Genomic DNA, 25,616 nt, shown 5'->3' with positions numbered 1-25,616 from the left:
TCCATAGAAACTTGTTAGTCGCCAACCCGCATCATCATTCTCATCAATGCGAACCACGGTCTATCTTCCTCCTCCAACCTGGACGGTGGAGGCCGACAGCCGTCGGGGTAGCGGCTACGCACGCCCACGAGGCGGAGACGGCCGGCTACTTCCCGCCCGATCCCGTTGCCGCCCTTCCACCCCGCCGAGTTCCGCCACACCACCGCGTCACCCGCCATGATCCAGGTGGTGTAGCCGAAGGCCACCCCCACCATACCCGCCGTCCACTGTCGCCGCCCCTAGAAGACCCCGCCTCCACGCGAAGGGGAGTCCATGGGCGCGCCACCACCGTCCCCTGCCTTTGGCAGCCGGGCGCGGCTGCCACCACTGACCCCGACGGCGGCAGCTGCTGGGAAGAGGAAGATCAGCTGCCTTTTTCTACGGTTTGGGTCATCGTCCGGAGCCGCCTCGCGCGAGACAACCCGGGGCGAAGATCGGTTGGGAAGGGAGGAGAAGGGGAGAGAGGAGGCAGTGGTGGAGGGCGGAGGGGCGGCGGTGCAGGGAGGGGTCGGGTGGGGAGCGGCGGCTGTGCAGGGAGTCTCGACCTGTGGCGGCAATCCTCCTTGAGGCGCCTGTGGCAAACACGTGAGCCAGTCGTAGGTACCAAATGAATTCAAGGTAAATGAGATCGGGTTTACTTGCGTTGACATCAGCTGCATTTAAAATCACATACATTCGAGGTAAATTCTGAATTGTGCGGTCTATTTACTTCTTATACTAGATAATTTGGGGAGTAAACTGGTTTTTTATGACAAAATCAATCACCAACAAGACTTTATGTAAATAACTCGATATGCTTTCTCTCATTCCTTTATAGTGGATGCAAACAACTTCGCCAAAGAAGTCGCTAATCATGTATTCCGGCCAAAATGACTATGGTACAATTCGTTATTTCAAAAACTCCTTTGTTGACACTAAAATATTACGAGATGTATCGAGTAACCATAATTGATAGCAACATGCATAACCAAGCCAAGAACAATTTGTGGTCATTTGTGGATAAGCAGGTCAACGAGGTCGGCAGCAACACTGCAGCGCTCCGTCATCATGATATCAATGGCGGTAACGGGGGGCATTTTGCCGATCCCCTTGAACGCGTTCTCGCATGCATCGCCGGCGCCCTTTGCGCCCGACAAGAGCTTGGACGTGCCAGCGTAGTCCCCGCCATCGAAGCCGGAGCGGCCGTCGATGTCGAGGTCCATGGCAGCATCGACATAGGCCCCGAGGCAGACGGCCAGCGCGTCCCCCTGGGGCGTACCCTGGCTCTTCTTGGCCAGGTCGCCGATGACCGCGCCGTTGTGGTCGGCGGTGTCGATGGCAATCTGCAGCGCGATACTGGCGAGGCCGTGTGCGGTGGAGGCCTTGGCGCTCTCCGGGGCGTCACGCAGCACGGCCACACACATGGCGGCGTTCTTGGTCTTCTTGCATGTGCGGGAGATGAAGCCGGCGTCGGCGTGGGCGGCGGGAAGGGTGGAGAACATCGCGATGAGTAGGATGAGAGACATAGCTAGGGACATCGTCGCTGCCCACCCCATTGTGCTTGTATGCATTTTGCACCTAGGAGTTGTTACCTGTGCCGCTCGCGTCACAACTCATATATGGAACGCTGGACGGGAGAAAATCCTTGCGATAAATGATGCTCCTTAATTTCGATATGTCCATTCATTTTTCTTCATGGTATGTAGTAATACCATATCAAATTAATAAATGAAGATAGTGCGAGTAAATCAAATGAGTAGTGAAGAATTAATGAATGGTACTACTCCCTCTATATACATCCCCCTAAAGTTTCCGAGAAAAAACTTTGACCACTAATTTGGTCTATTTTGTTGACTAAATTAATGATTCAAGTTCTCTTCGGTCTTCGGAGCTTTTTTAATGAGTTTATAGGTATAGAGTGAGTACGAGTAAACTAATGAGTAACTGATGAGGACATCCCTACTACACCACTATCTCCGTCATTGACAAATGAAGATGAACCTGCTGTGAAGCTCAAGTCCGATGAAGTTCGGATTGGACCAATTACAAGGGCTCGTGTGAAACTACTTAAATAACAGGTGAATTTATTTCTAAACGATCCTTTGATTGATGAGAACTTTATACTGCCTAAGTCCTGTTACTTATGTGTCATCAGGTATCAAGAGGAGACAAGCATCGCACGAGGAGTAGAGGAGCAGATGGACGTGAAGACGGACGTCAAGATGGACGTGAAGCTGGACATGGAGCTGGACATGAAGATATCTCATGGACGCGCGAGGGAGGAGCGGGAGGCATGCGCGAGAGGAGAAGAAGACGTCCAGGCCGGTCCAGCACCCGGTCAGACCGGTCGGCACGCCCGGTCCCTGGCCCGGTCCAACCGGGCGGCAGACCGGATTCACCCCGGCGCCAACCGGGCATCGTACCGGGGCCGACCGGAAGAACTTTTGCGACACTTCCGGTTGCCGCTAGGTCCAGGGCCCGGTCCAGACCGGCCAGCCCGGTCCCTGACCCGGTCAACCGGATTCCAGACCGGACTATGAGTCTGTCTCGACCAGATCTATTCTGGGTCGGTTTTACTTGTATCTTTTCGACCAGAACTTGTCCCGGACGCCTATATAAGTGCCTTGGACGACCCCCTAGCTGCTTTAGACCATGTTTAAGATAAACCCTAGTTCTTAGAGCATCCCCACTCGTTGGCGCTCCCCACGCCCAAATCCGGCGAAATTTTCGTCCGGATTGGAGGAAGATTTGGCGTGGGGAGCGCCGAAGTTCCAGCCGTCCCCCGGCAGGAAACCCCTAACCTCGACCATTTGACATATTTCAAACAAATTTAACATAAAATTTAACAAGTTCGGCGAACAAGAGTACGAAAATTGCTGAAACAAATTCGGCGATAATCAGTACAATGTTTAACAAGTGCTGAAATAAATGAAGCACACAATTTCATAATTTTTCAAACAAATTAAGACATACTAGTTGGCGTCGGCATTGGCGTTGCCTCGGAGCCTCCATATGTGCTCCACCAGATCATCTTGCAGCAGCTGATGCATTGTAGAGTCTCGAATCTCCTGGCGCATAGCAATGAAGGCGGCCCATGATGGAGGCACCTGGTGATTAGGATGTGCAAGAGGACCCTCTCTCTCATATGGTGCTTCTTGCTCAGCCAGAGGAACCAGATTCTTTCGCTCATTTTCAATAATCATATTTTGTAGGCACACACAGCAGTTCATCACCTCCCACATCTGATCTTTGGACCAAGTCATAGCGGGGAACCGGATGACGGCAAATCTCTGCTGGAGGACACCAAATGCACGCTCGACGTCTTTTCGGCAAGCTTCTTGTTTCTTGACAAACTCGCAAAGTTTGGGGGTGCTAGGGTTGGAGATAGTCTTCACAAATGTTGCCCACTTTGGATAGATACCGTCTGCAAGGTAGTATCCTTTGTTGTAGTGCCGACCATTGATCACATAGTCCACCAGGGGAGCATGACCCTCAACAAGCTTGGAAAAGACCGGGGAGCAGTTTAGGACGTTGATGTCATTGTTGGATCCAGGCATACCAAAGAAAGAGTGCCAAATCCAGAGATCATGGATAGCCACTGTTTCAAGTATCACAGTGCAGCCTTTTTTGTGACCCTTGTACATTCCCTGCCATGCAAACGGACAGTTCTTCCATTGCCAATGCATGTAGTCAATGCTTCCAAGCATCCCTGGAAAACCCCTAGCTTCATTTGTTGCAAGGATCATCTGAGTGTCTTCGACAGTGGGTGATCTCAAGAAATAGTCCCCGAACACTGCTATGACGGCCCTGCAGAACCGGTAGAAACAATCAAGGGCGGTGGACTCCGCCATCCAAAGATAGTCATCTGCACTATCACCGGGAGCTCTATACGCCAGCATCCTCATAGCCACTGTGCACTTCTGCAGTGACGAAAATCCAACCAAACCAGTGCAATCCGCCTTGCATCTGAAGTAGGGATCAAAGTCTCGGATGGCATACACAATTTGCAGAAATAGCTTTCTGCTCATCCTGAAACGACGCCGGAAAACACTCTCACCGTGCAATGGATTGTCGGCGAAGTAGTCGGCGTACAACATGCAGTAGCCCTCCATTCGCTGTCTCGGCTTGCACTTCCGGCGACCTGGTGCCGACCCACCATGTCGACCAGTTGCCAGTCCGGCGTACATGCTTGCCAAGCAACCGAGGATCATCATGTGCTCGTCGTCTTGGGCGGTTGCTGCCATCTCTTCTTGCATAAGCTCGATGAACATCTGCTCCTCCTCTTCGTCCGAGTCCATGGCCGGCGAGGCAAATGGACGAACACCTGACGGGCGTGGTCGAGGCAACCCTAGCCGCGAGCGACGAGGAGCAGGCCAAAGTCGGAAAACAGGCCGGCGGAAGAGCAGCCAGATAGGCCGTCGTCCAAAGACGGCGGAATATAGGCAGGTGGGGAAGGAGGGGCGGCGGAATCTGGGAGCCGGCGGGGTGGTGCCGGCGGCGAGAGAGATACGAGGGGTGGGGGAGATTTTGAGCGACGTGGCGGTGGGGTTCGTGCGTCGAGTCACCGACAGATCGGGCCCTTCCCCGCTTTTCACTCGTCCGGAGTCCCCGATAGGTCCCCGGGGGGCCGGGGATGGCGTGGGCTCACCGGATGGATGAAGGGCCAAATCCGGACGAAAACGAGGAACCGGGGGCGCGACTGGGCCGAATTTCGCCGTCCGGATGGGAAAAACGTCGCTCGGGGGACGAGTGGAGATGCTCTTAGTTGTTTGCTTTAGCAAAACTATTGAATCCCTACGCCATATTGCTTGATATTGTGTAGATCCTGATAAAGTCTTGTGTGATCTGCTGTTCCATTGAGAATTAGACGGTTGCAACTTACCGCTTCGTGGTCGGCGGCTACGTGCGCAAGTGTGTGGAGTTGCTGTAACAGAACCACTTTGCTAATAAATTAATGTTGCTAAGTTGTCATGTGCATGCATGCATTTGCATTAAAATTTGAGAAATCTTGCACTAAAATGTTATGAAACAATGTTGCAATTGGTTGTAGTTTTGTGCTAACAAAATTTTGTGCAAAAATCCCCTCCAAATTTGGGTCAAAATACCCTAAAATCATCAAAGTTGGCCCTGTCTTTCTTTTTCTGGGAAAACCCTGAAGACCAGGGGGGGTTTTCGCAAAACCGCCCTTGTCTTCTTCCCCCACGCAGTCAGCCAGGCAGCTGCCTGTCGCTGCCGTGGCCGTGGATGGCGCCGGCGGCCTGGATCCTCCCCGCCGCCCTCGAGCGCCTATAAAGCCCCGCGCCGCCGCCGTGGACAACCCTAGCCCGCCTCCTTTTTCCCCCTTTCTCCTCATCTCTGCAAGGGCACGGCCAAACCCTAGCCCAGGCCGCTCGCCGTCGCCGCCGCTCAGCGCCTCCCCGCGCTCGTCCGACCGGCCCAGGAGCTCCGCCTCGACGCCCTCGTTCTCCTCCACCAAGCAGCGGCCGCCGGGGAGCCCTCTACCGCGAGAATCGGGCCCCGCCCGAGCCGCCGGCCTCCGCCGCTCGCCGGCGATTCCGGCCTCCCCTCGCTTCGCCGTCGACACTGGAAGCTCCGCGGTGAGCTCCTGAGCATCCTGGTGCTCCTCCCCTCGCCGTTTGCTGCCAGAAGCGTCCCGGCGACATGCGCCCGACCCCGGCCTCCGCGGAAGCTCGCCGCCGGCCGGCTCCGACGACCTTTGGCGGGCGGCGCCACCGCCAAACGGTCGCCCGCGTCGAGCTGCGTCGGATGCCCCCAAGCGCGCGCCCGAATTTGGCCTCCATCGGCCGATTGCCGTGGCACCTGAGAGCTCAAGGTCGTGCTGACGTCAGCATGACGTCAGCATGATGCAATAAACCTTTTTTTTATTTCTGTTTAATTCCAGTAATTGTTTATTAATTCATATTAATTCAGAAAATGATGAATTTATATATCAAATTGATCAGAAAAACATTTCCTATTCGTTTATACATGCTTCATACATGATTGAACCCATTAAATGTGGAGCTTAGTAGAAAACCCTAATACACCCCTCTCATATGGCGGTGTCCGATGCCGGAACCCCTTTAATCTGATGATGCACCTAGGGTTTACTCAATTCCTTTAACATGACATATCATTCATATTGTATGCACATTGCATTATGCCATGTCGTGAATGTTTGTTTCCCTTTCCGGTATTTGGTTCTTCGCGCTAGGATCTGAGCCGGAATCCGACGTCAACGCCACCGAAGAACAGTACTCATCCGCTGAGGGACAAGGCAAGCCCTAACCTGGTTCATCTGTGATTTCGAAATACTTTTATCTGTGGTTCCTACATATCGCATACGATTCAACTGTCTTTTATCGATAGATAGAGTTACCCTATCTGTTGCATGTCCGACCTTTGTAGCCTCGATACCCACGATCCTTGCTCCTAGCATAACTAGGTTTGGCATGTGTGCGTCGCGAGAGCCTTTATCTCTTTATGCTTAGCCATGCTTAGTTTGTTACGCTACTACTCCGGTCTTGATTTGGAGCCTCACAATGAAATGAATCTAGCATGACAGGTTGACGTGGTAAGTATAGAGATGATGATAAACATGATTAAAGGCTCAGACGAGAGGCCACATTGGGATGTGGTGGGTTGTTTCGTTTCTGCCGACCCTAGGAACCGAGTTCTCGCCTCTTGAACCAAGACCGAGCATACAACCACACGAGGCCCTATTATGGTACCCTCTCGACTCACTAACTTGCCTAGCAGATTCCATGAGTCACATAGTTTGCGCGTTACCTGGTCATATGCATTGCATTTTGCTTGGGGGTTCAAGGTACATAACAGGTAGGTAAGCGTGGCCGTGGTGGCTGGGGGTTGCGGCCTCTGGGGAAACCCACCTCGCCTCACATCGTTAAGGACCGACTTCGGGACTTGACCCGTTACGGCGGAACAACCCTTAGCGCGTGACTCATGGTCTCGGCGACAGCAAGGTAAAGGTCGTGGTCGACCACCCTCTGCCGGCTTTCCACGGAAGAGAGCTAATATATTGGCATTAAGAGTCGGTTGGCACGTGTGGGTAAAGTTGTGCACCCCTGCAGGGTTAAATCTTTTCGAAAAGCCGTGTCCACGGTTATGGACGACTTGGGAATGGATTCTGTGATCATAGACAACTATAACCTGATCGTAAAACTTGGCAAACAATGTGTGTTTACGGACACCTTCTCCGGGTGTTGAGGGGGTGATCCGAGGATAGTGGTTCGAGATGATGAAGATTGGTGGATACCATATGATGATCAATAGAGATAGAGATGTCGCTCTCTTATCCCCTTTCAAAGGTTCTGAGTAGTCGAACTTCTCTTCTCTCTCATCTTACAAAGGAAAATTGGCTTTACGCAAAAGAAGATCTACCAGAAAGCCTGCATACCCGCTTTGCTAAAAGGTTGTACTAAGTCTTGCTGAGTCCCTGTACTCAGCTTTGCATGCTTTTGTTTCAGATGAAGTCTCTGCAGCCGAAGGTGGTTTCTACGTTAATATCGACGGTTAGTTTGGAGTTCCCAGGCAGCAGCCTGCGACTTATGGGCTGGGACGTCGCTTTATGTTATGGCTTCTTAAGCCCTTTGCTATCTTGTTATTTAGAATAACATAATTTGCTTCCGTTGCTTGTTGAATGTTGGGTCAGTGACCTCTGCGTGTAATAATTTGGATCTTACTCTGCTAAGAGTTGTAATATATTCTTTTGAGTCGTAGAGTCAGTGTTGTGTTACCGATTCTCTCATGTAGTCTCTCGAGCTCAAGGTTAGGCTTATGTCGGACGAAGATCTGGTATTTGTCTAACCACGATCCCGAAGTGCCACAGGTTTTGGTATCAGAGCAGGACTGACTGTAGGAAACCCTTGGTAACTGGTCGATGTTGAGTCTAGTGGCTGCGAAAACTATTTGAAAGCTAAAGATTATTTGCAAAACTCTGAATAGGATTCTTTTTACTCCTTATCTGGTGTCACTCTAATGCTGAGTCATCTTACCTGGTTTTGATTGGAAAAAGATTTCTCTTCTTTCCTATCAATTCAAATCTCTAGGATACACGGGTTTGGGTTATTTTTCTCCAGTACTCCGTATCTGGTTGCTTGTCTCAGAGTTTCCAGAATGCCTCAGTTCATCTGAAGCATTATTCCTTTATTCTTGCTTCGGGTGCTTAGCATCCAATTGTTTGCCTTTATGTGACATGGTGATTGTATGTCATCTTTGCATTCCATCTTCATGGTTTGTGAGTCGGTTAGTAGTGTGTACATTTTGTATGCTTGTTTAACTACTATGATCGATACGATGATATATCTTCATATCACATGTCTTGTCTTCTCAGCATGCTCATTGCATTCGGTATATGCTATCCTTCCGTTGAATCTTTCCGGTGAATCCGTATCTCATGGTTTTTGTTTCCTCCTCAGGATGTCAGGCGGTACTAGAAGTGGTGCTGGCCGTGGTCGTGGTCATGGCCGTGGCAATGGTCGTGGAGATGGCCACGAGGAGAATCCTGACCTTCCTCCTCCTCCTTCTATGGTCCAACTTATGGCCATGTATGAAGCCAATCGCGCAGACAACATTAGGCTCCTTGAAAGGATTGAGCGTAACACAGCTCAGCGTCATGAGGAACAAGTGGGGATCCGAAGCTTCATCCGCCTCACCCCACCAGTGTTCAGTTATTCCACTGAGCCACTCGATGCTGACTACTGGCTCCGCACCATCGAGCGCAAGCTTGAGGTTGCCCACGCTGCTCAAGCAGATTGGGTGAACTTTGCCACCTACCATCTTGAAGGAGCTGCTGGTTCATGGTGGGAAAATTTCCTGTTGATGCAGCCTGCTGGTCATGTCGTAACTTGGCCAGAGTTCAAAGCTGCTTTCCGTGCATATCATATCCCAGAGGGTCTGATGGATGAGAAAAGAGAAGAGTTTCTGAAGCTGACGCAGGGCAGTGGTTCTATCTGTGATTATCAAGGTAATTTCTATCGTCTTGCCTGCTATGCTCCTGAAGAAACTTCCACTGATGCCAAGAAGCAAGCCTTGTTCCGCAAGGGACTTGATCCTGATCTTCGTCGAGATCTTCATCTCCTGGACTTCCCAACCTGTCAAGATCTTGTCAACAAGGCTATGAAGGCAGAAAGAGGAAAGGTGGAGTATGAGGAAAGTCGCAAGCGCCCTCGAGATAATTCTCAGTCTTCTGGATCAGGCAATCAGCGTCGTCGTGTTTTCATTCCATACAGTGCTGTGCCTCGTGCTCCTAATGCACCGAAGTCTTCTGGTTATGCTCCTCGCCCACAAGCTCCAAACAATGCCGGCGGAACAAACTATCGTCCCGCTATGGGTACTCCAGGCAGTGGTGCGTGCTTCACTTGTGGTCAACCTGGTCACTACATGAAGGAGTGCCCCCACAATACTTCTGTTCGTGGTGCTCCACCACCAAAGAAGTTTACCAAGCCTCAAGTTGCTGGTCAGGGTCGTCTGACCCATGTCACTGCTGAAGAAGCTGAAGCAGATCCAAGCGTCATAATGGGTACGCTTCGAATCAACTCCATTATAGCTACAGTTCTGTTTGATTCTGGAGCATCGCATTCATTCATATCCCAAGAGTTTGCTCAGTTGCATGGGATAACCTTTGTGAAGTTGCCTACTACTCTAATGGTTCAGTCTCCGGGTTCCACTTGGCGAACCAATATGGTTAGTCATGGGAATAAAATCGAGATTGGATATCTTCTTTTTCCAATTCCCCTCATTGCCCTCAAGTCAACCGACATTGATATCATTTTGGGCATGGATTGGCTAGCTAAATATCAGGCTGTCATTGATTGTGGAGCCAGGTCTCTTACTCTGACCGATCTTTCCGGAAGCTCCATTCTGTATTGGTCTTCGGCAGCAACATCTCCATCAGCAGTACACATTCCTGATGCTGAGTTGTATGCCCTTGATGTCTTACCTCCGCTTGAAATTTCTGATGTTCCGGTGGTTTGTGACTTCCCTGATGTCTTTCCGGAAGAATTACCTGGCATGCCACCTGATCGAAGCGTGGAGTTTGTCATCGAGCTGGTTCCTGGAACTGCTCCTGTTTCTCGACGACCTTATCGTATGCCTCGAGAAGAGTTGGTTGAACTGAAGAAGCAGTTGGAAGAGTTAGAAGGGAAAAGGTACATCCAACCTAGTACTTCTTCTTGGGGATGTCCTGCACTTTTTGTCAAGAAGAGGGATACCAATGTTCCGCGTCTGGTTGTTGATTACCGGCCGCTCAACGCAGTAACCATCAAGAACAAGTATCCTCTACCTCGAATCAATGATCTTTTTGATCAATTGAGTGGTGCCACAGTCTTTTCTAAGATGGATTTGAGATCAGGCTACCATCAAATCAAAATCCGAACGGAGGACATTCCAAAAACGGCGTTCATGACTCGTTATGGTCTCTACGAGTACACCGTCATGTCCTTTGGCCTCACAAATGCTCCAGCCACTTTTATGCGACTCATGAACTCAGTGTTTATGGAGTATCTTGACAAGTTCGTCATTATCTACATTGATGATATTCTGGTCTACTCCAAAACCGAAGAAGAACACACTGAACACTTGCGTTTGGTGCTAACAAAGCTTCGTGAACATCGTCTCTATGCCAAGTTTTCTAAATGTGAGTTCTGGCTACAAGAGCTCATCTTCCTAGGCCATGTGGTCTCTGCAAAAGGTGTTGCAGTCATTCCGGATAAAGTTCAATCCGTTCTTGACTGGAAGACTCCTAAGTCAGCCAAAGAGATTCGGAGTTTTCTTGGATTGGCGGGTTATTACCGTCGATACATCAAGAATTTCTCCAAGATTGCCAAACCAATGACTGATCTTCTGAAGAAAGATAAGAAGTTTGAGTGGTCAGAAAAGGCTGAAGAAAGTTTTCAGACACTGAAAGTAAAGCTGACTACCGCTCCGGTACTTGTCCTTCCAGACACAAGCAAAGACTTTGTCATCTTCTGTGATGCCTCTCTTCAAGGGCTCGGATGTGTGTTGATGCAAGATGGCCATGTAGTGGCTTATGCCTCTCGACAATTGAAGCCACATGAGCTCAATTATCCAACTCATGATCTAGAGCTTGCAGCTGTGGTCCATGCTCTTAAGCAATGGCGACCTTACCTTTACGGTAACCGTTGCGAGTTGTACTCGGATCATCAAAGCCTGAAGTATCTTTTTACCCAACCGGATCTGAATCTCAGGCAGACAAGATGGTTGGAACTCATCAAGGACTATGATTTGGGTCTTAACTATCAGCCCGGCAAAGCCAACGTCGTTGCTGACGCGCTAAGTCGGAAGTCATATTGCAACAATCTGATGCTCAAGCAATGTCAACCTGCCCTCCATGAGGAATTTGCAAGACTCAATCTTGAAGTTGTTCCTCAGGGATTCCTTGCCAACTTAGAGGTGAAATCCTCTCTTGAAGACCAGATCAAAGACGCTCAGAAGCGTGATTTGGGTATCACTAAGATCAAAGAGAACATTGCTAGCGGAGATGCTAAATGTTTCTCCGTCAACGATCAAGGTGTTGTCTACTTTGGTAACCGCTTGGTGGTGCCGAAGAAAAAGAACCTAAGAGAGCTTATCCTCCGAGAAGCTCATGAGTCTCCTCTATCTATTCATCCTGGAAGTACAAAGATGTATCAGGATCTTCGCCAAAGGTTCTGGTGGACCCGGATGAAAAGAGAAATTGCTCACTTCGTAGCTGAATGCGATGTTTGCCGTCGTGTAAAAGCTGAGCATCAAAGACCAGCTGGTACTCTTCAACCTCTATCTACTCTTGAATGGAAATGGGATGAAATTGGTATGGATTTCATTACCGGACTTCCCAAAACTCAGAAAGGAAGCAATGCTATATGGGTAATTGTTGATCGCCTATCCAAGGTTGCTCACTTCCTTCCTATCCGAGAAGACATTACCGCTAGCAAGTTGGCAGATCTGTATGTTTCTCGAATAGTATCTCTTCATGGTGTTCCAAAGAAGATTATCTCTGACCGAGGAAGCTTGTTTACTTCCAAGTTCTGGGCCAGTTTCCAACAAGCTATGGGAACTCGTCTTTCCTTCAGCACGGCCTATCATCCTCAAACCGGTGGTCAAACCGAGAGGGTGAATCAAATCCTTGAAGATATGCTCAGGGCCTGTGTTATATCCTTCGGCAAGAATTGGGAAAAGTGCCTTCCATTTGCTGAATTCTCCTATAACAACAGTTTCCAATCTAGCCTGGGCATGGCGCCTTTTGAAGCTCTTTATGGACGGAAATGTCGAACCCCTCTGAATTGGTCAGAAACCGGTGAAAGACAGTTCTTTGGACCGGACATGATTAAGGAAGCAGAAGATCAAGTTGGCATTATTCGAGAGCGTTTGAAAGCTGCTCAGTCTCGTCAAAAGAGCAATTACGATCGTCATCATCAAGAAGTTCGCTATGAAGTTGGCGAGCAAGCTTATCTTCGAGTCACTCCTTTAAGAGGTGTCCATCGGTTCGGTATAAAAGGAAAACTAGCTCCTCGCTATGTTGGTCCTTTCCGCATCCTTGCTAAACGAGGTGCACTTGCTTACAAGTTGGAACTCCCTCCAACTTTTCCTGAAGTTCATGACGTCTTCCATGTCTCCCAACTCAAACGTTGCTTCAAAGATCCCATCCGTGGTGTTGATCACGAAACACTTGATCTCCAAGAGGATCTGACCTATCGAGAGTATCCTGTCCGTATCCTTGATGAAGCTGAGCGTAAAACTCGGCGTCAAACCATCAAATTCCTGAAAGTTCAATGGTCTCATCACTCTGAGTCAGAAGCAACCTGGGAACGAGAAGATCGTCTCCGATCTGAGTACCCTGCCTTCTTTTCTAAAACTTAGGAATCTCTGGGACGAGATTCTTGTAAGGGGGGTAGAGTTGTAACAGAACCACTTTGCTAATAAATTAATGTTGCTAAGTTGTCATGTGCATGCATGCATTTGCATTAAAATTTGAGAAATCTTGCACTAAAATGTTATGAAACAATGTTGCAATTGGTTGTAGTTTTGTGCTAACAAAATTTTGTGCAAAAATCCCCTCCAAATTTGGGTCAAAATACCCTAAAATCATCAAAGTTGGCCCTGTCTTTCTTTTTCTGGGAAAACCCTGAAGACCAGGGGGGTTTTCGCAAAACCGCCCTTGTCTTCTTCCCCCACGCGATCGACCAGCAGCGCACTGTCGCTGCCGTGGCCGTGGATGGCACCGGCGGCCTGGATCCTCCCCGCCGCCCTCGAGCGCCTATAAAGCCCCGCGCCGCCGCCGTGGACAACCCTAGCCCGCCTCCTTTTTCCCCCTTTCTCCTCATCTCTGCAAGGGCACGGCCAAACCCTAGCCCAGGCCGCTCGCCGTCGCCGCCGCTCAGCGCCTCCCCGCGCTCGTCCGACCGGCCCAGGAGCTCCGCCTCGACGCCCTCGTTCTCCTCCACCAAGCGGCGCCGCCGGGGAGCCCTCTACCGCGAGAATCGGGCCCCGCCCGAGCCGCCGGCCTCGCCACTCGCCGGCGATTCCGGCCTCCCTCGCTTCGCCGTCGACCTTTGGAAGCTCCGCGGTGAGCTCCCGAGCATCCTGGTGCTCCTCCCTCGCCGTTTGCTGCACAGTAGCGTCCGGCGACATGCGCCCGACCCCGGCCTCCGCGAAGCTCGCCGCCGGCCGGCTCCGACGACCTTTGGCGGGCGGCGCCACCGCCAAACGGTCGCCCGCGTCGAGCTGCGTCGGATGCCCCCAAGCGCGCGCCCGAATTTGGCCTCCATCGGCCGATTGCCGTGGCACCTGAGAGCTCAAGGTCGTGCTGACGTCAGCATGACATCAGCATGATGCAATAAACCTTTTTTTTTATGTCTGTTTAATTCCAGTAATTGTTTATTAATTCATATTAATTCAGAAAATGATGAATTTATATATCAAATTGATCAGAAAAACATTTCCTATTCGTTTATACATGCTTCATACATGATTGAACCCATTAAATGTGGAGCTTAGTAGAAAACCCTAATACACCCCTCTCATATGGCGGTGTCCGATGCCGGAACCCCTTTAATCTGATGATGCACCTAGGGTTTACTCAATTCCTTTAACATGACATATCATTCATATTGTATGCACATTGCATTATGCCATGTCGTGAATGTTTGTTTCCCTTTCCGGTATTTGGTTCTTCGCGCTAGGATCTGAGCCGGAATCCGACGTCAACGCCACCGAAGAACAGTACTCATCCGCTGAGGGACAAGGCAAGCCCTAACCTGGTTCATCTGTGATTTCGAAATACTTTTATCTGTGGTTCCTACATATCGCATACGATTCAACTGTCTTTTATCGATAGATAGAGTTACCCTATCTGTTGCATGTCCGACCTTTGTAGCCTCGATACCCTGATCCACTGCTCCTAGCATAACTAGGTTTGGCATGTGTGCGTCGCGAGAGCCTTTATCTCTTTATGCTTAGCCATGCTTAGTTTGTTACGCTACTACTCCGGTCTTCGGACTGGAGCCTCACAATGAAATGAATCTAGCATGACAGGTTGACGTGGTAAGTATAGAGATGATGATAAACATGATTAAAGGCTCAGACGAGAGGCCACATTGGGATGTGGTGGGTTGTTTCGTTTCTGCCGACCCTAGGAACCGAGTTCTCGCCTCTTGAACCAAGACCGAGCGTACAACCACACGAGGCCCTATTATGGTACCCTCTCGACTCACTAACTTGCCTAGCAGATTCCATGAGTCACATAGTTTGCGCGTTACCTGGTCATATGCATTGCATTTTGCTTGGGGGTTCAAGGTACATAACAGGTAGGTAAGCGTGGCCGTGGTGGCTGGGGGTTGCGGCCTCTGGGGAAACCCACCTCGCCTCACATCGTTAAGGACCGACTTCGGGACTTGACCCGTTACGGCGGAACAACCCTTAGCGCGTGACTCATGGTCTCGGCGACAGCAAGGTAAAGGTCGTGGTCGACCACCCTCTGCCGGCTTTCCACGGAAGAGAGCTAATATATTGGCATTAAGAGTCGGTTGGCACGTGTGGGTAAAGTTGTGCACCCCTGCAGGGTTAAATCTTTTCGAAAAGCCGTGTCCACGGTTATGGACGACTTGGGAATGGATTCTGTGATCATAGACAACTATAACCTGATCGTAAAACTTGGCAAACAATGTGTGTTTACGGACACCTTCTCCGGGTGTTGAGGGGGTGATCCGAGGATAGTGGTTCGAGATGATGAAGATTGGTGGATACCATATGATGATCAATAGAGATAGAGATGTCGCTCTCTTATCCCCTTTCAAAGGTTCTGAGTAGTCGAACTTCTCTTCTCTCTCATCTTACAAAGGAAAATTGGCTTTACGTAAAAGAAGATCTACCAGAAAGCCTGCATACCCGCTTTGCTAAAAGGTTGTACTAAGTCTTGCTGAGTCCCTGTACTCAGCTTTGCATGCTTTTGTTTCAGATGAAGTCTCTGCAGCCGAAGGTGGTTTCTACGTTAATATCGACGGTTAGTTTGGAGTTCCCAGGCAGCAGCCTGCGACTTATGGGCTGGGACGTCGCTTTATGTTATGGCTTCTTAAGCCCTTTGCTATCTTGTTATTTAGAATAACATAATTTGCTTCCGTTGCTTGTTGAATGTTGGGTCAGTGACCTCTGCGTGTAATAATTTGGATCTTACTCTGCTAAGAGTTGTAATATATTCTTTTGAGTCGTAGAGTCACTGTTGTGTTACCGATTCTCTCACTGTAGTCTCTCGAGCTCAAGGTTAGGCTTATGTCAGACGAAGATCTGGTATTTGTCTAACCCTGATCCCGGGGGTGCCACAGTTGCGAATATCTTGCAGGGTTGAGAGATGTTGCATGGGCGACAGGGACCAATCGAGAGATCTCGTTGCGTCATACAAGTTATCATCCACTACATCGTCGTGTTTCTCCGCTGCCATCACCCTGTGATCATCATCACCACCGTTGCTTACTGAGAAGATCAGGCCACCCCATATCAGTAACGAAGGATAATGAATAGGAGTACGCTAGCCACGTGAGGTAGATGCGCCATTGAAGCAACGATAAAGGTCTCCCGGTAGTCGTGAATCACCTCTCCAAGGGAACCTGCACAAACATCAGTGTGGAAAGACGCACCGATGTTGATCATTAGTTGCCTCGGTTAAAGCAGGCACCATCTAGGCACAAGTGAATTGCTCGGACGAGAATATGCCTACGCTACATTGGCAGTAATTCCTAGGATCGACATTTTGTATTTACTAGAAAAAACGCCCGTGCGTTGCTACGGGTTAATTTTTACATAATTCAATCTTTTAATTATGAATCTTGGACCACGTCAAACATCACAATAATAATGTACATTACATGAAGTAGAAGTGGAAACATACATTTTTGCTAGATTAGCAGGTTAGAAATAAAGAAAAAAACATTGTCTAGAATTAGACCTTAGAGTAGCTTACTTAAAATGTCATATTGATGTATAATAACATGTAATTTGATTCTAATAGATGCATTCTACACCAAATATAAATTTACATAGTCAATGATTTCAGTGTTGTGCTGATAACACTGGTGCAAGTAAATCTTCAGTTTTGAACATGTACATCATCCATACTTGGATCTACCTTAATAAATATAGCGTTGAGAAATAATTTTGATGCCAAAACGTTTTGATCTTCTGAGATGCAATAAGATGATCCCTAGTACGATGTCAGGACAAAGTTCATAAGTGAAAATGATGGGAAAAATAGAGAACGATTCATTTGTGTATGCAACATAATTGAAATCTCCCAGCAGAATTGTGCTTGTAATATGAAAACGGCATGGAGCACACGCATATGTTTCTTGCATATTGTCACATACATTGTGTCTAGTCATGATCCTTACTCAAGGATAGCAGGTGCTAATCTGATTTGGTGACGCACAATTCTAATTAAAGTGACACGAATCCAACAATTAATTAGATAGAAGTCCTAAAGACAGCATAAGAAGCATCAACAGGGCGTTGGTATCAGCATCGCAGAAGTGCACAACAGTTGAAGCTGCAAGCAGAGCAATGGAACCACGGAATAATCCCCTCCCGCATGTGGAGGTTGACCTGCAGAACCAGCTTCCCAAGACTCAAGATGCTCATCCTGGTGCAATTTATGTTCACAGGGGCCATGTAAATGTGATTATGCGAAGCAGGTCTTCACTTGCCGCCTGCCAGCATGGCACTGGCAGCCATGGCCGCTAGCTCGGACGATTTTCATCAAGGTAATCGACTTCCACACAAACATACAGGCTACAGCAGACATGGAACTCCACTAACCCATCAAAATATCCATGAGATAAATCCATTCGCCTGGTGGATGTTGCTCGTCTGGTGGGCTGATGGCTGAGGGGAGGATCGGAACTCTACTCGTGGCGGCGGCCTCTCACAAAGGATTGTTCAGAAAAAAAAGATAAGGGGAGGAAGCGGTGAAGCCAGATCAAGGAGCAACTCATCTTCCGCCTACACTCCTCCAGCATCCCATGGCACCATGACCTCCACGTTGTTCCTCAATCGCCTCATACCGGAGCACCTCCTGAGCAGCGGTACACCTCGGGACGGATGCGCGTGCAGAGAGGCAGGGACCGATGCGCGGGTTCCTCCCAGCGCCCAGCGGCGGCGCGCGTCGAGAGCCAGGGGCGGCGCGGGAGCAAAGACACGGGCGAGCATGTCTTCCTGGTCCCGGAAGAACTGACAAGTAGGAATCCTTGGGGGTCGTTGATGATGTACTATGCACGATCACTGCGCCTGCCCAGGTTGCGTCCACCTCCGCGCTCGCCCGTCGGGGCGGCGACCCGGTTAAGGCAGAGGGGCACGACCGCGGGATGGGCCGGATCTCGGGGGCAGAGATAGATCATGTTCCTCCGACTGGACGTGTGAGGTGCTGTCGCTCGATGGAGATCGATCGATGGGTGGCCGGGGATGGGGAAGACTGTCGAGCTCTGTCTTTTTTTTCTTTCGGAGAATTTGGTCGATCGTCCAGGAGGAAAAATAGCGAACCGTTTTTTCTTACTCATCGGTGGCAACTGTTGTAATTTGAACGAAAACTAAGGGCAAGAAAAAATGGACCAACAAGAAACCTTATTTTCTTTATTATTAGGTATAGATTTAGCGGATGTACATGCTCATCACCTTTATGTCGCCTCCTATCGTCTTCTTCAAGCCTGGCAATATCAAATCCGAGCATCGCGGTGGTCTCAAGGCGGAGAAGGTCTCCGAGGACCGCACAACCAACACGATGACTAACAATTGCTTCCTTGATTACTTGCTCCAAACCTTGCTCTCGTGTCTCGCCGCATCTTTTTGGCTACCGGATAGACAAACATCAAATGAAGGATGTCATTGGGCCCTTGGTGGCTTACAGGGTATTCGTTGGACATGCCCACATGTTGATTCGCCACTCTTCTACTATATACTGTAAAACAATGATCCAATGATCCTATTCCATTGAAAAGTTAGTTGACATGAATGGTAAGTAATAATATATTCTGAAATGGGTTTGAGTGTACCAAGAAAACTAAGCTTTAACTTTTTTCAGAAAAAAAAACAACCCTAACTCAGAAACCTTTACGCCAAAAAAAAACTCTAGAACCTCCAAAGCTTGTCCATCGAACCTAAATGCTCTAGCCCATTAACCCAAATTTTAGTACTCACTAGTAGAAAAAAGGGATTCAGTCCCGGATGGTAGGGTCTTTAGTCCCGGTTTTGCATTCGGGACTACGGAATCGGGACTAGACCCTCTCTTTAGTCCCTGTTGCATTACAAACCGGGACTAAAGACCCTTCTCTTTTTTTTCTATTTTTTCTTCAGAATTCATAATATTTGTGTTGTTTCATCGGTTTAGTCTCTAACTACATTTAATCTCTAGTCAAATTACTTACTCCTAGTCAAACTTCCTGCTCGGTCACCCACCTCAAACTACTCCAACTGGCACACTTAACTTCCGAGTTCTCTTTGCACCCATGTTATTGATCTTACTATCATATCAATCCTATTAACCTTCACGATGTCACATTTTGTTGTTGTTTGAATTCAAAATAATTCTTTTAATAAACAAAAGTAACGATGTAATAATAATCTTTAATAAATACTTAAAAATAATTTTTTATTTTCTAATTTTTTTCATAACCTAAAATCTGAAAATATTTCATATTTCCCTTTGGTAGTTTGAGAGTATAAAATTTAGCTAACCGGGTAACCTAGGTGAAATCGAATGTTACTTTTTCAGATGATCATTTTCATATGTTATACTTTTTTTTTGACGTCATATGCAAAAGATATTCCCATTTTACTGAGAAATTAACTGAAAAGGTAAAAATTAAAATTTGTTTATTTCCCCTAGTAGTAGGTTGTGTAACATACAAGAATCTCAAAAGATTTTATTTTAACATTTTATTTTGTATTTAAAGGGCTAAAAAGGCGATCTACGGGTGGTGGTGGTGGGTGGAGTGCATGGGGAGCAAAAAAACACAGAAAACCTCCAACTAGGACTAAAGGGTGGACCTTTAGTTCAGGTTGGGGACACCAACCAGGACTAAATAGGCTCGCACCAGCGAAGCCTGCCGCATCTCCATTCACCGAGACTAAAGGTAATATTACGAACCGGGACTAAAACTTTTTAGCATCCTAGCCATTCGAACCGATACTAATTCTCACATTAGTTCTGGTTCGTAATGCGGACTAGATTAATGCTCTAGGTAGCTTCGAACGAAAGCCCTGTTTTCTACTAGTATCATGCTTAATGGTTGTGTGCATCTCTAGTTGGTGCAGAGGCCGGGAAGTAAAATCCTCCCCATTTTTTTAGGTTGGTTTTAGATTCACCAACTGTTTTTTTCAAAATCTAATAATACTCGACTCGCGCTGCCACGCACGTAGGGTGGCTCGGGCAGAAACCCTAGCGCCGCTGCGAGACCGTGACTTCCCGCCCCCTCATCTGATCTCCTTCCTCCCTACTCTCGTCGGCGCGCGCATGCGGGCATAGCCTGTGATGCTCTGGGTAGCGCAGGTCCCCCATCTCGAATAACGGAGGAGGCTCTGTATTGGCGGTGATGATAGCCAGCCGGTGGTGGGGCTGGTCGGTGGTCGGCGTGATGGGATCCAGGGCAGGATCCAGTGTGGCGGCCTCGGGCGCTGGTTCTGCGGCGCGTCACGCCTGGCTGCCTTGGCGAGGGCTACGATGGTCGAGTGATGGTTTGATGATGCGGCTGGCAGCAGGGGTGACCCCGACGGATGTGGATCCGGCGTCTACAGTGGTGTGGTCGTGCCTGGTGGTGGTCGGTGGGTCCTCTGCACCTATTCCTCCCGGCGGCTCGCATTGGTGGCCTACTTCGGTGTTGGGGCGGCGGCGGACGAATCTTGGATGGGTCAGCGGTCAGTAGCGGCTTCCTCCGCCGATGAGGTCGACCGGCGGGCAGTGGCGTGGGGGCTTGCTGATCTGCCAAATAAAGGTGGTTGTCCTAGGGTTCCTCTTGAGCTTCACCAGCGACACTAAAGAATGCGGCAGTGGAGCATCACTGGTGACGCTACCACTTCGTCGTAGGCTGCTTGTTCTGGTATAGAAGGTGTGTCTGCCAAAAGGTGTGCGCGCCTCGAACGGGGTGTCCTAGAAGAAACTGCGGTCCAACTGGTCGCCGTTGCAGTCATTGGTGAGGCGGCTTCCGCTCCTCACACGCGGCCGTACGCATAGACCACTTGAATAACCTGCTCCTGTTGCATAGAGACGAAGTCGCTCTCCTTCTCCTCGCCATCCTCCTGCTCCAACATCCACTATGGGAAACCGTCAAGGTGCAGATGGCCATGCATTGTGTCGATGACTTTTTATCGAGGCCATTGACACAGACACCGAACATGGCAGCCCGCGAAGAAGGCCATCAGCACGGGAAAGCTTGTGCCGACGGCCACCGTCAGCACATGCTCGGTCTTGCCATCCACACAGGGGTGATGGCGAGCCAACGGTGTTAGGAACCGTTGGCATAACCTTTGTTTTTGCTCCACGCAACAGCCCCTCCTCCCCTCGGAATCGACTTACCAGTTAAAAAAAAATACAAGAAAATGTTTGAAATTTCCAAAAGATAAAATTCTTTGAGATGACCATGTATTATATATGTGTTTTAGTTGTTAGGAAAATTCACAAACATAAATTTTAATATATTATACAAAATAGCGTCATGTTTCGGTAAAATGATTTTTCTAGTTACATACAACCTTCAATGAAAACGTTTTTATATAAAATGGGCAAGGCGCCTCACTGTTCAACTGTGACTGGATAGAGGCAAGACACTGGATCTGTGTCTTTCATACCGTAAGTTGCATAGATGGACATGATATCCCTCGTGGTTGTAGTACTCATACTTGCAGAGATCTTTTTTTTTTGAGATAAAAGAGCTGCGATGTATTAATTCGAAACCATGTCTGATACAACCAGGTTCACAATGCAATCAGGAATAATCCTAGACCACACCTTACACAATTTATTCACGCAGCCTTGTTTCGCCATACTGTGAGCAGCTTCATTTGCTGACCTCCTCACCGTTTGCACCAAGGACTCATCGAAAACTTGAAGAAGAGCTTTTATTTCAGACACTAGAGGACCGTACACTGATCGATCCTGGTCCTTCCTACTCAGTTTCGCTGCAACCTCGACACTGTCCGTCTCCAAAATGACTCGTCGACTCCGCACCTCTTTCGCCACCAGTAGACCCCTTTTGCACGCCAACAGCTCAGCCCCCTCCGCATCCGACAAGTGCGGGAAAAAATGGCATGCTCCCGCCACGAAGCTACCATGATGATCGCGAACGACCACACCGCCTCCTCCAATACCATCAACAGAGTGAAAAGCGCCATCAACGTTAACCTTGTGCCAACCATCATTCGGGGGACTCCAGCGATCCCTCGTCTTCATTGAGGCCGGGTTAGAATTGCTGTGGATATTAAACCACTCCTCCACCATATCCAAGGTCTTCCTAACTATAATCCTCGGATCCTCGTGCCGCTTTGATTCCCTCGCATCATTCCTGGCTTGCCACAGGTTGTAAATAAGCATCATCACCGTAGCAGCCAGCCTACCATCCAACTTGCCAATCCAGTCTAGAAGCCAGCCTTTAAGTTGGGAATGACAAGCCAGATGAGCAGGAGGTTTTTCCATTACCACCGCCAACGCGCCTTCCAGGAGCTGCCAAGTCATGGACGAGTGAGGGCAGGACCAGAATCTATGAGATAAGCTCTCCTCTCTGTGGCACACAAGACAGATAATACCGTCTTTTATACACATGTGTTTGAGCTCCTTCCCCACAGCAAGTCCGTTCTCAATCAGTCGCCAGAAGTGCACCTTCGCCTTGCCTGGCACATTTGTCCCCCACATTGCAAGCCACCCCTTTTGTTGGTCACATGAACGAGAGGATTCCTGCCCTCCCTTCCTAGACTTTTTTCCTTTGAACCGCCAGGTGGTACGCCGACTTTACTGAGAAAATCCCAGATTTTGTGTGATTCCAAGCTATAAAGTCCTCCATACCCGCCCTACCAACATGTATTTTCAGAATATCCTGGACATCTGCCTCATAGAAAAACTCCCTTAGCTTCGATTCATCCCATGCCCCTCCCTCGTGGTTGTAGTACTCATACTTGCAGAGATCATGAGAGCTGAAAGCACTTATGGTAGATTTAAGGAATAAGCTGCTTACTACGACCAAAAAAGGAAAAAAAATGCACGATGAACAATGACATCACAAAACTTGTTGCAGAAAATAAAACCTTCTCTCTATAGCTAAACATGTTGGCTATCGCTCTCATCCATAATTTGCTCTACCGCCCATCCCCGATTGATTAATTAAGCTTGGTTGTTTCAACCCAACCGAAGCTAGCACTTTTTTTTTTCTTTTTCCTGAAGGATAGGTATCGGACACAAAAATTAATCCAGTGCACAAGAACCATTGTCAATATACTTTATCTAAACAAGCAATTAATGTATTTGATATCCATTCAGGCTAAGAAATACCATCACCTATATACATTCTGTGCGTGCACGCTGCACGGGAGCAGGCAAAACACACAAGTAAAAACTGAAAATGTGCATGAAACATGTAATGGTACTGCAGATATATGTATCTAGCTAGCCAATTGCCTCATGGTAGTGTCTAATGATTCTTCGGGAGCACAAAATATAGTTTAGCATACCTAATTGGAAAATACTAAATGCCAACCCTCCCCCTCATATAAGGAGGTGGGGCGGCTAGGGTTTCAGTCAGTCTAGTTTTGATTCAGATCATGTAGAACCTCGAGTTCAAGTTATCTCCGTCCCTATGGGGTCGGCGTTGTGACTGCGTCTCGGACATTCGTCCAGTTATCCAATAAAGATGTGGGAGTTCTTGAGTTGTCAAGAGTAATCATATGTGCATGAGTACCCTTGAATCTGTCAAGGGGGTTCAAGATCTATCGGTCATATGGATCAACAAGGTGCATCGTGAAAGATCGGGACAACACTCCTCATCATGAGATGATATGGATATCCAGGCCTGGTACACTAGGACAACAATTGATACAATAATTAGGTCTAAGGTTGTACCAGTATTTTATTATAGTCTTGTTATTAGGAAATAATAATGTAGCCAGGTCATGTGGTGGGCCAAATTAGGGTTTTAATAGAGTCTATTTGACTTGTGCCTGTCCAAGTCGAATTAGGGTTAGGCCCATGAGTGGGCGCCCCAACCCAATAGGGGTTGGCCGGCCGGCCACCCTCCCCCTCATATAAGGAGGTGGGGCGGCTAGGGTTTCAGTCAGTCTAGTTTTGATTCAGATTATGTAGAACCTTGGGTTCCAGTTATCACCATCCCTGCGGGGTTGGCCCTATGACGGCGTCTCGGACATTCGTCTAGTTATCCAATAAAGATGTGTGAGTTCTTGAGTTGTCAAGAGTAATCATACGTGCTTGAGTATCCTTGAATCTGTCAAGGGAGTTCAAGATCTATCGGTCCTATGGATCAACAAGGTGCATCGTGAAAGATCGGGAAAACAATCCTCATCATGTGGTATCAGATTGCTAGGTTGATCATGGTGCAAATTGGTTTGTTGCTCAGTTTTTTCTGCTCGATTGCTGTGGCTACCATTGGGTACGTCGCTGCCATGCTGTTGGTGAAGATCAAGAAGGAGGAAGTGGGCGGCAGAGTCAAGTTCCAACGGCCTTCGTTCATGCGGATGTGGTGGTTGCAAGGGAGAGGAAGGAGGAGCGCTACCAGAGTTCTGCCACGACAGGAGTTCACAAGAAATCTCTGCCGCGGCAGGAAAATTCGCGGAGAAGAAGGACAGATTCGTCCGGCGGCCGGCGCCACGACCCGGCCAACCGGCCCTACAACCGGCCGGGCCGGTCACACGGCCGGCCGACCAGCCAGCAAACCGGCGGCTACGACACCCAGGCCGGCTGGACCGGCTGCCAGGCCGGACGGGTCCGGCGCAGACTGGGACAGGTGCTGAAGCCAACCGGGACGACTACTGCGCGCCGCGACGGGTCGGCCGGTGCCTCGGCCAGTCAACCGGGCTGTAGACCGGATGCACCGGCGCCTAGGCCGGTTGAACCGGGCCCCTGGCCGGCCGATCAGCAGGGGCGGCATCCAGGCCGGCGGCTGCTGCTGCTTTTTGCTGCTGCTTGTGCGTCGTGGAGTGTATCAAAAAAAATCTTGAAAAGGAGGAAGACATTGGTGATCCAAGAGAGTGCGTACTCGGGTGTATTCAGCTTATTTGGATCCATGGCGTACAGGAGCTTATAAAGTTTGTTTTGGGTGATTTGTATGGCGCGTTTCAGTTGTATTTGGGAGGTTGCTTGTGTCTTCAATCAGGTTGATGGCGTCAAAGACCAAAGGGGCGCCAAGTTCAAGACAAGCTAGTCGAGAGGGAGGATGAGGTGTGGAAGACTGGCGAGGCTTGAGGATGAAGTTCGGCGATGTTATTATCTGACGCTACCTTTTTTCTAGCAAACCCTCACTGCGTTGGGGACAACGCTTCTTGAAGAAGGGGAGAGATGATACGGATATTGATACGTCTCCAACGTATCGATAAATTCTTATGTTCCATGCTACTTTATTGATGATATACACATGTTTTATACATACTTTATGTCATATTTATGCATTTTCCGGCACTAACCTATTAACGAGATGCCGAAGAGCCAGTTGTTGTTTTCTGCTGTTTTTGGTTTCAGAAATCCTAGTAAGGAAATATTCTCGGAATTGGACGAAATCAACGCCCAGGGTCTTATTTTTCCACGAAGCTTCCAGAAGTCCGAAAGGGAAACGAAGTGGGGCGATGAGGCGGCCACACAACAGGGCGGCGCGACCCACACCCTGGCCGCGCGGCCCTAGCGTGTGGGCCCCTCGCGTCGCCCCTAAACCTACTCTTCTGCCTATAAGAAGCCTTCATCGATAATAACTCCAGTACCGAGAGCCACGATACGAAAACCTTCCAGAGACGCCGCCGCCGCCAATCCCATCCCGGGGGATTCAGGAGATCGCCTCCGACACCCTGCCGGAGAGGGGAATCATCTCCCGGAGGACTCTTCACCGCCA

General features: G+C 48.9%; 1 protein-coding gene across 1 annotated transcript; it reads right to left on the bottom strand.

Annotated features, from left to right (window-relative positions):
* Window positions 1-947: 947 nt before the first annotated feature.
* Window positions 948-1,574, bottom strand: LOC127338047 (uncharacterized). The gene has a single exon (XM_051364324.2). It carries the CDS (start codon window positions 1,572-1,574, stop codon window positions 1,029-1,031), a length of 546 nt encoding a protein of 181 aa, XP_051220284.1. The 3' UTR covers window positions 948-1,028.
* Window positions 1,575-25,616: the final 24,042 nt, after the last annotated feature.

The sequence above is a fragment of the Lolium perenne genome, chromosome 3 (assembly GCF_019359855.2).
Source record: "Lolium perenne isolate Kyuss_39 chromosome 3, Kyuss_2.0, whole genome shotgun sequence".
NCBI classification, from domain to species: domain Eukaryota; kingdom Viridiplantae; phylum Streptophyta; class Magnoliopsida; order Poales; family Poaceae; genus Lolium; species Lolium perenne.
Note: the sequence above shows the minus strand (reverse complement) of the source record. Positions and strands in the feature narration are given on the sequence as shown.